General features: G+C 40.2%; 1 protein-coding gene across 1 annotated transcript; it reads left to right on the forward strand.

Annotated features, from left to right (window-relative positions):
* Positions 1-265: 265 nt before the first annotated feature.
* Positions 266-4,378, forward strand: SEC61G (SEC61 translocon subunit gamma; the record flags this gene model as incomplete). The annotated part of the gene is made up of 3 exons (XM_084800200.1): positions 266-364; positions 1,904-2,003; positions 4,272-4,378. The coding sequence occupies exons 2-3, from the start codon at positions 1,910-1,912 to the stop codon at positions 4,376-4,378; spliced, it is 201 nt and encodes a 66-aa protein (XP_084656326.1). The 5' UTR covers positions 266-364; positions 1,904-1,909.
* Positions 4,379-11,633: the final 7,255 nt, after the last annotated feature.

An 11,633-nucleotide genomic window follows, 5' to 3' on the forward strand; every position in this document is an offset into this window, starting at 1 on the left:
TTTACATGCATAGCGGGGCGACTCAGAACTGTAACGCAGACACTCATTAGCTAGCGACCATTTGTTAGATTTGCGTTGAGGCTGCTGGAGACGCTGTGCCCAAGACCAGGAGGTGGATGGAGGGCAGGAGGGTGCCCCAGGGTTAGCAGGTTGTGCGGAAGACACTGCAGCTGCTCAAGTCCGTCCCAGCTCCGGAAGCCCAGAGAGGCACACGTAGCACTGCGCCTGCGCAGGGACGTCTCTGCGTGAGTAGCCAATTGGAAAGACGAATGGGCGGGCAGAGGATTAAACAGCTTCCGGTTCCGGTGGGCTCAACCCTCTCCTACGCTACGTGTCTGTTCTCTCTCAAGCTGCCATCCCGCAAGTAAGGATTTCCCCATGAATGTTGGGGTAGGGGAGAGCTGGTTGAGGGTCCCGCGGGATGGGTGGGTGGGGATACCAAGGGGACGGGAAGGGACTGGGGATGCGAGGGTCTGGCGGGACGATTGGGGCCAGGAACCAAGGGGCCGCGGGATGGGCGGGCTGGCGGCGAGGGGCCCGGGATCGGAGGGGCCACAGGATGGGTGCTGGGGTAGCAAGGGCGCCTTTGGCGAGCCTCGTGGCCGGGAGCTGAGACCTGGGAGCTGCAGAATCCTGGACAGGCGCGCTGGGCCTGCAGTTGATGTACAGGTGGGCAGAGAGAGCCATTCATCTGTGAACGCGACCAAATCAGGCACAGGTTCTACCTACGTGGCCTCAGGTGGAATTTATCTCCAGTAAGGACCTCTCCAGAGGAGGGTTTCCAATAGTTCATGAACTCTCCGGACTTAGCCTCCTGACCTTCTCTCTGAACCCCTGCCACTCCTGTTGGCGAACTCAGTCTCCCGTGGCTTGAGAGCCTGATGTCGTGAGCCTCTCAGTGTGATTGTCTTGTAGTCTGGCAGTTTCAAGTAAAAGCGTATTTCAAGAGTGCATCAAGAGGTCTTAGTGGACTAGTGCCTCTTCTTTCACATCGAGTGCAGTGGTTGGTCTAGTATGGATTTTGGGGCCATTGGATTTCAAGAACAGCTGAGTGAAAGACTGACCAAAGAGGCATTCCTTTGCTCTTGTGTCAGGCTGCGGGGAGACTTCTTAGTGTGTACCTTAAGTGCCTCAGCAGTGGCTCACGACTTAGATAAGGAAACTGGGACCTAACGGGGTTTATATTTTCTACCCAGAGAATGGAATCATCATCTGACTTCTAAGGCCTGGAGACGAAGCACAGATACTGAGGCTCCATTTCCAGTGTCTTAAAGTTGAATAGCATTCTTGGTAACTAAAAGCGTTTCAAAGCAACCTCGAAATGTTCAGTCTAAACACTTAGCTGGAGGCTTTTCAGAATCTGGATCTTGCCAGTTGTTGTTCTGGACCATTTATCAGCCTGTCCATCCCAGGAAATATACTTTTACTTAAATGTATTATAACTTGCCGTGACTTCTAGCAACTAAATTGAAATACACTCTTGCCTCCGTTTTAGGTTCTTGCTTCACCATAGTTGGAACTCGCTGTAGTAGATACTAATTTTTCAACAGTTTGGTCTTTAGAAAATAGTTATTAAATCTAAACTTTTTTTGTTTGTTTCTTCACAGGAGTAGTGAGAAGAGTGTAGTTTGTAGGAAGGGGTCTGTTGTTGCTTAAATGTGTAACAAAATCCTTCAGTGTGAGGATAACAACATTTGTAAGGTCTGTGTTTGCTTGTCAGCAGTCTCATGTTTTCTTGAATATGATAAAAACACTATCCATTTAGGCTTGGAATTTTGCTTTTCTTTATGACTTGAATTCACCACTGCTCTACTTTCGTTTGTATATAACTCAGCAAGTCCTAATATGTAAACGGATCCTACTGAGTATGTTGTTTTCACTTTTATTTTCTTTTTTTAAACAGACAATCATGGATCAGGTAATGCAATTTGTTGAGCCAAGTCGACAGTTTGTAAAGGACTCAATTCGGCTGGTTAAAAGATGCACCAAACCTGATAGAAAAGGTAATAATAACTTTGCATTTGTTAAATCTTGTGTTTATATCTGATTAATCTTTGCAGGCCTGGAAATCAGCTCAGTGATAGAATACTTGCTAAGCACACTGTTAAAAGGAGCATTGCATTGATGGCACCACCATTGCCTTTTCTAGATTTAAACTTCAGTATGAAATTAATGGTATAGTTATTACAACCTAGAAAGTTTATTTTTCTTTCTCTGTCAAAACTTAGAAGTTATGCCTGAATTTGCCTACCTTAATTCCTGGGTTAACTGGGTTAGAATTTAAGGCAGACTATTATAAAAGAGTAACACACTGTCTCAGGGCTAGTATTGCTGTGTATAAACACAATGACCAAAGGCTCTCTGGGGAGGAAAGGGTTTGCTTGGCTTATTTACCTTGAATCACAGTCCCTTGAAGGAAGCCAAGGGGGGAAATCAAGCTGAGTAGACGCTTGGAAGCAAGAGCTGATGTAGGCCTTGGAGGAGTGCTGCTTACTGCCTTGCTCCTCCAGGCTGATTAGCCTGCTTTCTTACAGAACCCAGGACCACCTGCTGGGAGGGTCTCCACCCACAATGGGCTGGGTCCTCTTCCATCAACCGCTAATTAAGAACGTGCCTTACAGGCTTGCCTGTCTATCGGTAGATCTTAGAGAGGCATTTTCTCAATCGGGTTCCCTTCTCTCAGATGACTAGTTTCTGTCAAGTGGGCATAATTAGCACACATCCAATACCCAAATAAAATAATAGATGCTGGACTTTGTTCTTGTGAACCTGGGGTCTGTCAGGGCAGGCTGTCCAGTAAACTGCAATTAAATGTTTTGATTCCCTCCTTGGTATGGAAGGAAGATACTGAGGAGGAACAGGAGATCTAGGTGAGGTGGTTGGGGAATGTATCTTTAGGAGATCTTATTCTAAGACTGAAAAAGTTGAAACCTTTTTGTAAAACTGCTCATTTTAACTTGAATTTTCAGTCTATACCTTTTACCTCACTATGGTATTAAAGACAGTTTAACACACACACACACACGTTTATGTGTGTGTAAAATAGTATAAAGCACTATGTATACTGACTTCAACCCTTTTCTATTTTTCATTGTGGTCATTGAGAATAATTAATCCTTTTGGAGTTTATTGATGAACTCATGAGCATAGCATTTTCTTTCTTTTTTTATTGAAATATTCATATTACATTTCAATTGTTATCCCATCCCTTGTATCCTCCCATTTCTCCCTCCTTCCTGCTTTCTCCCTACTCCCCTCCCCTATGACTGTGACTGAGGGGGACCTCCTCCCCCTGTATATGATCCTAGGGTATCAAGTCTTTTCTTGGGTAGCCTGCTATCCTTCCTCTGAGTGCCACTGGGCCTCCCCATCAAGGGAACGTAGTCAAATATGGGGCACCAGAGTTCGTGTGGAAGTCAGTCCCCACTTTCCACTTAACTGTAGAAAATGTCCTGTCCATTGGCTGGATCAGGGTAGGGGTTTGATGCTTACTGCACGTATTGTCCATGGTTGGTGCCATAGTTTGAGCAGAACCTCTGGGCCCAAATCTACCTGTCATATGGGAATAGGGCTACCTCAAGACCCAGCTATTCCACTCCTTGGAATATACCCAGAAGATGCTCCAGCACACAACAGAGACATGCTATGCTCAACCATGTTCATAGCAGCCTTATTCATAATTGCCAGAACATGGAAACAGCCTAAGTGTGCCTCAGTAGAAGAATGGATAAAGAAACTGTGGTACATTTATACTATGGAATACTACTCAGCTATTAAAAACAAAGAATTTCTGAAATTTGTGGACAAATGGATTGAACTAGAAATGATCATGATGAGTGAGTTAACCCAGAAGCAGAAAGACTCAAATGGTATATACTCACTTATATCTGGACACTAGCCCAAGGGGCATGTCCCATGAAAGTCTTCACTTACCAGGAAAGTGGGACAGATGTGAGGACATCCTATTGGGACTCTAGGTGAGAGAAGTATGGGAGATTGGGAAAATAGAAGGATCTAGAGCGTCCTAGAAACCTGTAAAAAAGGCATAGCATTTTCGTTTCTGTTTCTTTTAAATATCAACAAAGTGTAGAACTTAGAAGCCTGTTAGTCACCTTTTGTACTATTACTACTCAAACTTTTTCCTCATTTTTAAAGTTATGTATTCACTAATCAAAGTATATGCTGGTATCTTTATTAATATTACTGATAGCTTTTCTTCATACTTTCAGTGATTGCCAAAAACCAATGCAAATTTTGTGTTTTCAATTCAGAATTCCAGAAGATCGCCATGGCCACAGCGATAGGATTCGCTATCATGGGATTCATAGGCTTCTTTGTGAAACTGATCCACATCCCCATCAATAACATTATTGTGTAAGTGATTTTATAAAATAGACTATCAATGACTACAAGTGAAACCATCTGAATTGCAGATCAGCCCATGTTTTGAATGTACAGATATGACCTGCAATATTTTAATGGTGGTGTACTGATATTGTGTGTCTAATAATCCTGCTTTTGTATCTGTTACAGTCTTTATAGCAACTTTTTGAGCTAGGACTTCTGTTTAATAAGGTTTTCCAGTATCCAGGTAAATTAGAGGCACACTGTATCACTGTCATGCACTTGGTCACAGCAGATTCACAACAAGTCCTGTCCTCTTTGAATCCTGTTGGCTCTTTTAAGGTGCAGAGGACCCATGTTTCATCTGAAAATCACTATTTCCGTGAAATCTGACAGAACCAGCTTGCCTATAGCTTTTTCTTGTTGCTTTGTGACTGTCATAGTTATGGGTAATTTAATTAACCATCCTGTGTGAGGACAGCAGTTCTTACTTGGGTTCTATTACAGAGTAATGACGTCTGAAGTCATGTATGGCCCTAAGAACAGCATCCAGTTGATAATTTGTCATCGTATTGAACCCCTGGTGTTAGTGCTAGGGGGATTATAACCATGAGTGTATTACAAAGGAGAGAGGCTGAGAAAAAATATTCCGCTCTTATTTTTTGCCATATGCCTTTGCTTTTAAAATTTATTATAGATTATTGGAACATATTATGGGTTAGAACAGTTAAAGAAGTCCATACTTACTTACATATTGAGTTTAGTTAAAGAACTTGGTATGAATTTTAGCACATACTATAGACTTTAAGAAATTCTTTCTTTCTTTCTTTTCTTTTTTCTTTTTCTTTTCTTTTCTTTTTTCTTTTTTTCTTTTCTTTTTTTTTTTCTTTTTCTTGACACAGGGTTTTTCTTGTGTAGATCAGGCTGGGCGTGAACTCATGGAGATCCACCTGCTTCTACCTCCACAAGTGCTGGGATTACAGACTGGTTTTCTAATTATATGCACTTATTGGGTCCATGTCAGTGCAGTGCCCTTCAGGGGCCTGAAGAGGATGTTGAAGCCCTTGGAGCTGACGTTGTTGGAACTGGGAGCTGCCTAGGCCGAGCCCCAGTCCTCTGCGAGAGCAAGGGCACGCCTGAGGGCTGACCAGCACCCAGCTTTCTCCACAGCTTATGCTCCCGTAGTCACAATGTCTCAGCTTCCTCTCCCATTTGGAACTAATAATACTGAGTTTATTAAAGTTTAAATCCATATAGTAAAATCTTTAATTATAAATCTCCTCAATACTAAATATGTTATCACTAATACTGGTAGAGTTGGTTTTTTACATAGCATGTGGCTAACTACATATTATTAGATGGCTTTAACAAAAGCAACACATAGTGGTATTTTTGAATAATAGAGGGTTAAGATGGACATGCTTGATAGGTGCCTAAAATTCCCTATGTTTGGGGCAGGAAGATTGCTGCAAATTCAAGGCCAGCCTGGGCTATGTATTAAGACCATGCATCAAGACAAAATAGAACAAAAACTGGGAGGAACCAAGTCATTAAATCTCTTCTGTCCATGGGAAACCCCGTTTGTGTTACTAGTAAGAAGTGTCAACTCTGCAATTGTGGAATATTGGAGAGGTTTCTGAAATAGGAACCTGAGTGTGAGTGTGGGCCAGTTCCCTTCTCAGGGGAAAGAGTGGAGTAGCAGCTTTTCAAGTCCGTGTTCCTGCTTCTCCTGCCTGCATCCCATCCCACCCATATCCATTGCTATAAACCTTCTTTAATGACAACGTTTTTCTGTGATGATGTCCTTGGTTTTGCTCTCCAGAAAAACAAGTTTAGTTGGCTCTTTTTCTTTTCTTTTTTTTAATGTCGTTCCCATCCTCCTCCTCCCCGCCCACACACATTCACTTACTTAGGGCTTTTATCTTTCTTGACAGACTTAAATGTACTTGGGTCATACTTTGATATGTGTGTCTGTTACCTTAAGATTTTGAGTTTAGAGGCAGGTCTCTTATTTATTTGCCTGTATAACCTGTGTTTTTCTGTTTTTGCCATCTCTTCCCCAAAATGTTTTATTTCTAAACCATACTTATTTCAAAATAAATGTTTTTCCACTATAGACAGTTAATCAAATTCTAATAGTACAAAATAATGATTTTTTTTTTTTCTTTTTGACATTGACTATTCTGGTTTATGGGGAAAAGAACTAGTGATCTTGTATAACAGATGCTCTTCAGGCATAGCAAAATGCCTCAGGCTTGGTAATTTGGAGATAATAGAAATGTATTTTTTAACGTTTTAGAAACTGAAGTACAAGTCACATAATGGGTTCAGTATCTGTTGAGGGCCTGACCTTGAGTGTTCACAGTAAAGAGGGTGTGAGCACACGTGCATGTGCGCACACACACACACACACACACACACACACACACACACACACACACAGAACACTGAATTAATACTAGTAAACTAATTGAATGACTTGAGTTCTTTATGCTTTTCTAGTGAAGATGATGCTAATAGCCAGCCTTAGCTGGAATCTCATCCTCTTTTTGTCAAATGTGAATCAACTCTTTAATCCTCTAGAAGAAACTGAGGTACAGAGAGAGTGAATACATTCAGTGACTCACAAGTGCTAGAGCAGTGTAGGAAACATCATGGATGCTGGCTCCTTGGAAAATGTTCTTATAATTAAAAAAATTATTTTGTCATTGTAAAGTTATTTACCATTTAATATTAATATTTTTCCCCAAAGTGAAAGCCAAATAAAATTTGGGTTTTTTGTTTTGTTTTTGTTTTTTTTGGGGGGGGGGAAGCAAGGGGTGGTGGCTACAGAAAGCACTTTCTTAGTTATACTACAGTAGCTATAGAGCTGAAAAAATTTTTTAGGTGCTTGAAATAATGTAAGTCATTCAGAGAAGATGGCAAGAGAAATATACAACCACAAACTTTTCACTAGATTAAATTATAATTCTCTTTTTTTTCTCATTATAGATTTTTGTGAGGTAGTTTTTGTGTTTTTATTTTTGTTTTACAATTGTAATCAAAATTATTGTATGTAGTAATTCAAAGGAGTTACATAATATAATGCTTTTAAATTTGGCAGATCGTCTGTGGAAATGTTAGTTTTGTTTTCATTCTGCTTAAAACAGATTTTTGAGTGTTTTTCACAGAGTTTAGTAGTTGAGAGCAGTGTTGCCCATCTTCACCACTTGTTTTTAAACTGGTATGTCAATGTAAAATTGAAAAACTTCTTGTGTAATTAATGTGTTTTGTTACATTTAGAAAGACATGTCAGACAGTTCCAAAATACCATTTGCCAAAGGAGCATAATGAGTGTTAAAATGTATCTGCCCCTGAAGCCTTCCAGTTTCAGATTTTAATTTACTATTATTCTTTTATACTGTCTTGAGATAAAGTTGGGTGGTGTTCTCTTGAAACTGATTTGATTTCCTAAAAAGAACATGGCACGTTGCATTTCAAACACTATGCTTAAAAGAGACCGCTTTTCTCTCTTGCAGGGGTGGCTGAGTCTCATCGTGGGAACTAGTGAAGAAATGAGGGTGTGACAAGCTCATGAAGTAAAGAGTTGCCTGCATACTTTGTGTCTTTCTTTTCTTTTCTCCTCCCTATGAGGTTTCCTATTTCTAAATTAAAATAATTTCAAAATAAACATTTTTTCCATAACAAACATCAGATTTTAGTAACAGATAATACTGTACTTTTTTTTTCCCCTCGAGGTTTTTGGTTTGAAGGAAAAAAAATAAGATTTTCCTTAATTTCTTACTCAGACTCTATTTTGCCTTAGACTGTTTGGGCCCTATAACAAAAGGCCCAAAGCTGAGTAACTTGTAGGTAGTAGAACTCCTTTTTCACATGCAGGAAGCATGAAGTCCAGTGGGGCAGTGGCAGCAGGTCCAGGGCTGCTGAGAACCTGGTCTCGGTGCTTCAGAGTAGCCGAGGATGCCGAGTGTGGCGGAAAGCCCAACAGCCATGTGAAGAGGCTTTAATAGCGGTCATAGGACACTTGGTGACCTAATCATCTAAAGACTGACCGTGATGTACTGGAGATTAAGTATCAGAATTTCAGAAGGACACATTAAAATCACAGCATTTTTGGACAGACGCTTTGCTGTAGTAGAAGGGAAACAAGTAAAGGATGGGAAAGATAGTGAACCCAAATTACTTTAGAGGTAGGATAGGAATTTTGTCTACGTTGCGCTTAGGTTGTAGACAGATAATCATGCAGGTGATACTTGAAAACCATGGTTAAAGTCTGAAATTGAAGTTCCTTCCCCAAGATCTACTAAGCTGTCACGCCTCTGTAAACATCACATCACATCCTGAGTTTATTGGTTTTCTAAATTCTGTTTTTGTTTAACTACTCAGCTAATCCTGCTCTGATTGGCAATTGCTAAGGTAGCAGGTACATGCCCTTATTTTGCATTGCTGCTGTCACGGTGCATTATGTGTAACTTAATAAACACTTAGAGTTCCAAAGGTTGGGAATTCCAGTACGTGGGTTCTAGCAAGGGTCTTGTTGGGACCCCATCCTATGATAGTGACTGAGAGAGCAGGAAGAGGAATATGGGTGGCTGCAAGCTGGTTTATAATCGACGCTCTATCCATTTATGAAAATGAAGACTTCATGGTTTAAACACCTGCGGTGGAGCCTTGCAGCTCAGTGCTGTTGCACCGGGGATTAAGCTTTTAACACGTTTTCTGGAGACACATTGAAGCCATAGGAAATAACCCAATTCTCTTTTGGGCTCCTTCATTTATTTTAATATGATTATAACTAGTAGTCTCACTTTGAAGTGTTGACAGTTTTTGAATCTTGAAGGAAGTGTTGTCCTTGGAAATGAAAATGCAGTTAATCATTGGCTGTCCCTAAACTTTAGGATACCATAGAACTACATTTTAAAAATAGTTCCTTACAGGCTAAGAAATGTGTTGGTACAAATGTGTATTTACTTGCTCATCTGTAAATGTTTATGTATATAAACACATACTTGAGGGTTTATTCATGTTACATAATTATTTTCTTGAAGGGTGGAATTGAGTGAGCATCATTGCTATAGGAGGAATGTAGAGTATTAGATGAATAATGAGATTGATAATGACTGATTTTTGTCACCAAATAGAGGAGTGATCTAGGTATTTTATATGCTTACTGTATATTAAGTGAGGGCTGACCAAGAACTCCCAATAGAGAATAATCCTCATAAGCAACAGTTGACTTTTCTAAATAGGAAAGAGTATGTTTGTTTTATTAATTTACTATATGTCAGACCTGATGGAAATTGTGATACAATATGATAAAGCTTTATGTGTCACTTTAGGCAATTGTTAAGGCAACTTAACAAGTTATCTGCTTCATTGTAGCATATATACTTTATTAATTGCTGCCTCTTTCCCTGTCTAACGCTCCTGTTTTTTCCCTCCTGTAGTGCTTGATTACTGTGTTCACATCTCACGCATTCTATTATGCTCTCCTTTATTCCCGCTTTAAATGCCCTTACTCTCTCATAGTCCCCTGTCAAGTTTTGTGGTTTACATGGACACACAAATTAAAATCTAGCTCCCGTGTATGAGAGGAAATCAGATACTTGACTCACTGGGCTTGGCTTATTTCACCTAACATCTGTATGATTGCTCTTTCTCATGACACTCAGGAAAGTTGTTAAATTTCTTTTAAAATTTATTTACTTATTTTGATATTTTCTACTGTCTTGCCTAAATATTTAAATTTTTTGCTGGCTGCAGAAAGGTTAAAGGTAGACATTTTGACTGATTTACCACTTTATCCCAAGAGTCTACAGAGGTGTTTGCATGTAGTAGCCCCCTACAAACATTTTTTAATGAAATGGAATTGAAGTTCAGTCACTCCTTATAGATATAGCTGTTAATTAGGATTCTCTAGAGTAATGAAACTTATAGAACGAATGTCTGTCTAGCTCTTTCTTTTTCTTTCTTTCTTTCTTTCTTTCTTTCTTTCTTTCTTTCTTTCTTTCTCTGCTTATGAATGGAAGATCCTAGAGTTGATAGTTGTTAAGTCCATGAGGCTGGATGTCTCAATTGGTCTACACTACATGCTGGAATCCCGGAGAGGTTGGCTGTAAATGCCAGTTAAGGAACAGACTTGCTAAGTGAGGTGAAAAAGCAAGCAGGCAGAGAGCAAAACTTCCTTCTTCCATAGATTGGCTTTCAGCAGAAGGTGTGGCCCAGATTTAAGGTGGGGTTTCCCAGCTCAAAAGAGCTAGATTTAAAAGTGTGTCTTCCTACTTCAAAGATCTGGATTAGAAGCAGATCTTTCCACTTTAAATCAAACAAAAGTCCCTGCAGTGTGCCCCACTCTTGGGTTTAGTTAATTCCAGATGTAGTCAAGTTGACAACCAAGAATAGCTGACACATACACCATGTGACCTGATTAGTTAGGCCACTGGCATATTACAGTATCAGAAAGTAAATCTTCATCTACTCTGGCCATAATCACGTTCAGAAAAGTACCACACACAGAGCAACATAGTCTGTTTTCTCACGCTGCTTAGTTTTTCTTCCTCCGTAGTGTCAGTCCTTCCTCAGTAAAGAATGTAACTAAGTATTTTCGATAGAAGTGGTTTATCATGGTTTCTGACCGTGTGTAAGGAAGGCTCTTAGGATGACTCATGGCTCCTTGGGCTGCATGCTCCGAAGTGGAAGTGCCTGCTCACTCTTTCTGGCAGGTTCACTGTCTCAGGTTTTCCACTAAAGGCGGAGATCCATGTAGAACTGAATTTTGTATAGGATTAGAAGGTTCTTGTTTCATCAATATTGTTCATACCAAGTTTTATCAGAAACATTTGTAGAAGAGGCTTTTTTTCCTCCAACATTTGTTTTTGGGCTAGTTGTCAATAATTAAGAGGCTGTAGTATAGGTTTGTTTGGGGCTTCTCTGTTCTACTGAATTGATCTACATGATTGTTTTTGTTTTAGTGCCATGCTGGTTTTGGTACTAGGGCTCTGCAGTATATGTAAAATCAAGTATGATGATACCTCCCAACAGTTAATCATTTCCCCTCCCCCCTCCAGGATTATTTTGACTATTTGAGGGTGTGTTCTCATTTCCTTTTTATTGCTATGATAAAACACTATGACCAAAGCAATTTATGAAAGACTGTAAGTTGGGTGGTGGTGCATGCCTTTCTTTAGTCTCACACTCAGGAGGTAGAGGCAGGCAGCTCTCTTGAGTTTGAGGACAGAGTGAGTTACAGGACAGCCGGGGATACAAGGAGAAACTCTGTCTTGAAAAAC

This window comes from Acomys minous (assembly GCF_964271855.1).
Source record: "Acomys minous genome assembly, chromosome: 10".
NCBI classification, from domain to species: Eukaryota; Metazoa; Chordata; class Mammalia; order Rodentia; family Muridae; genus Acomys; species Acomys minous.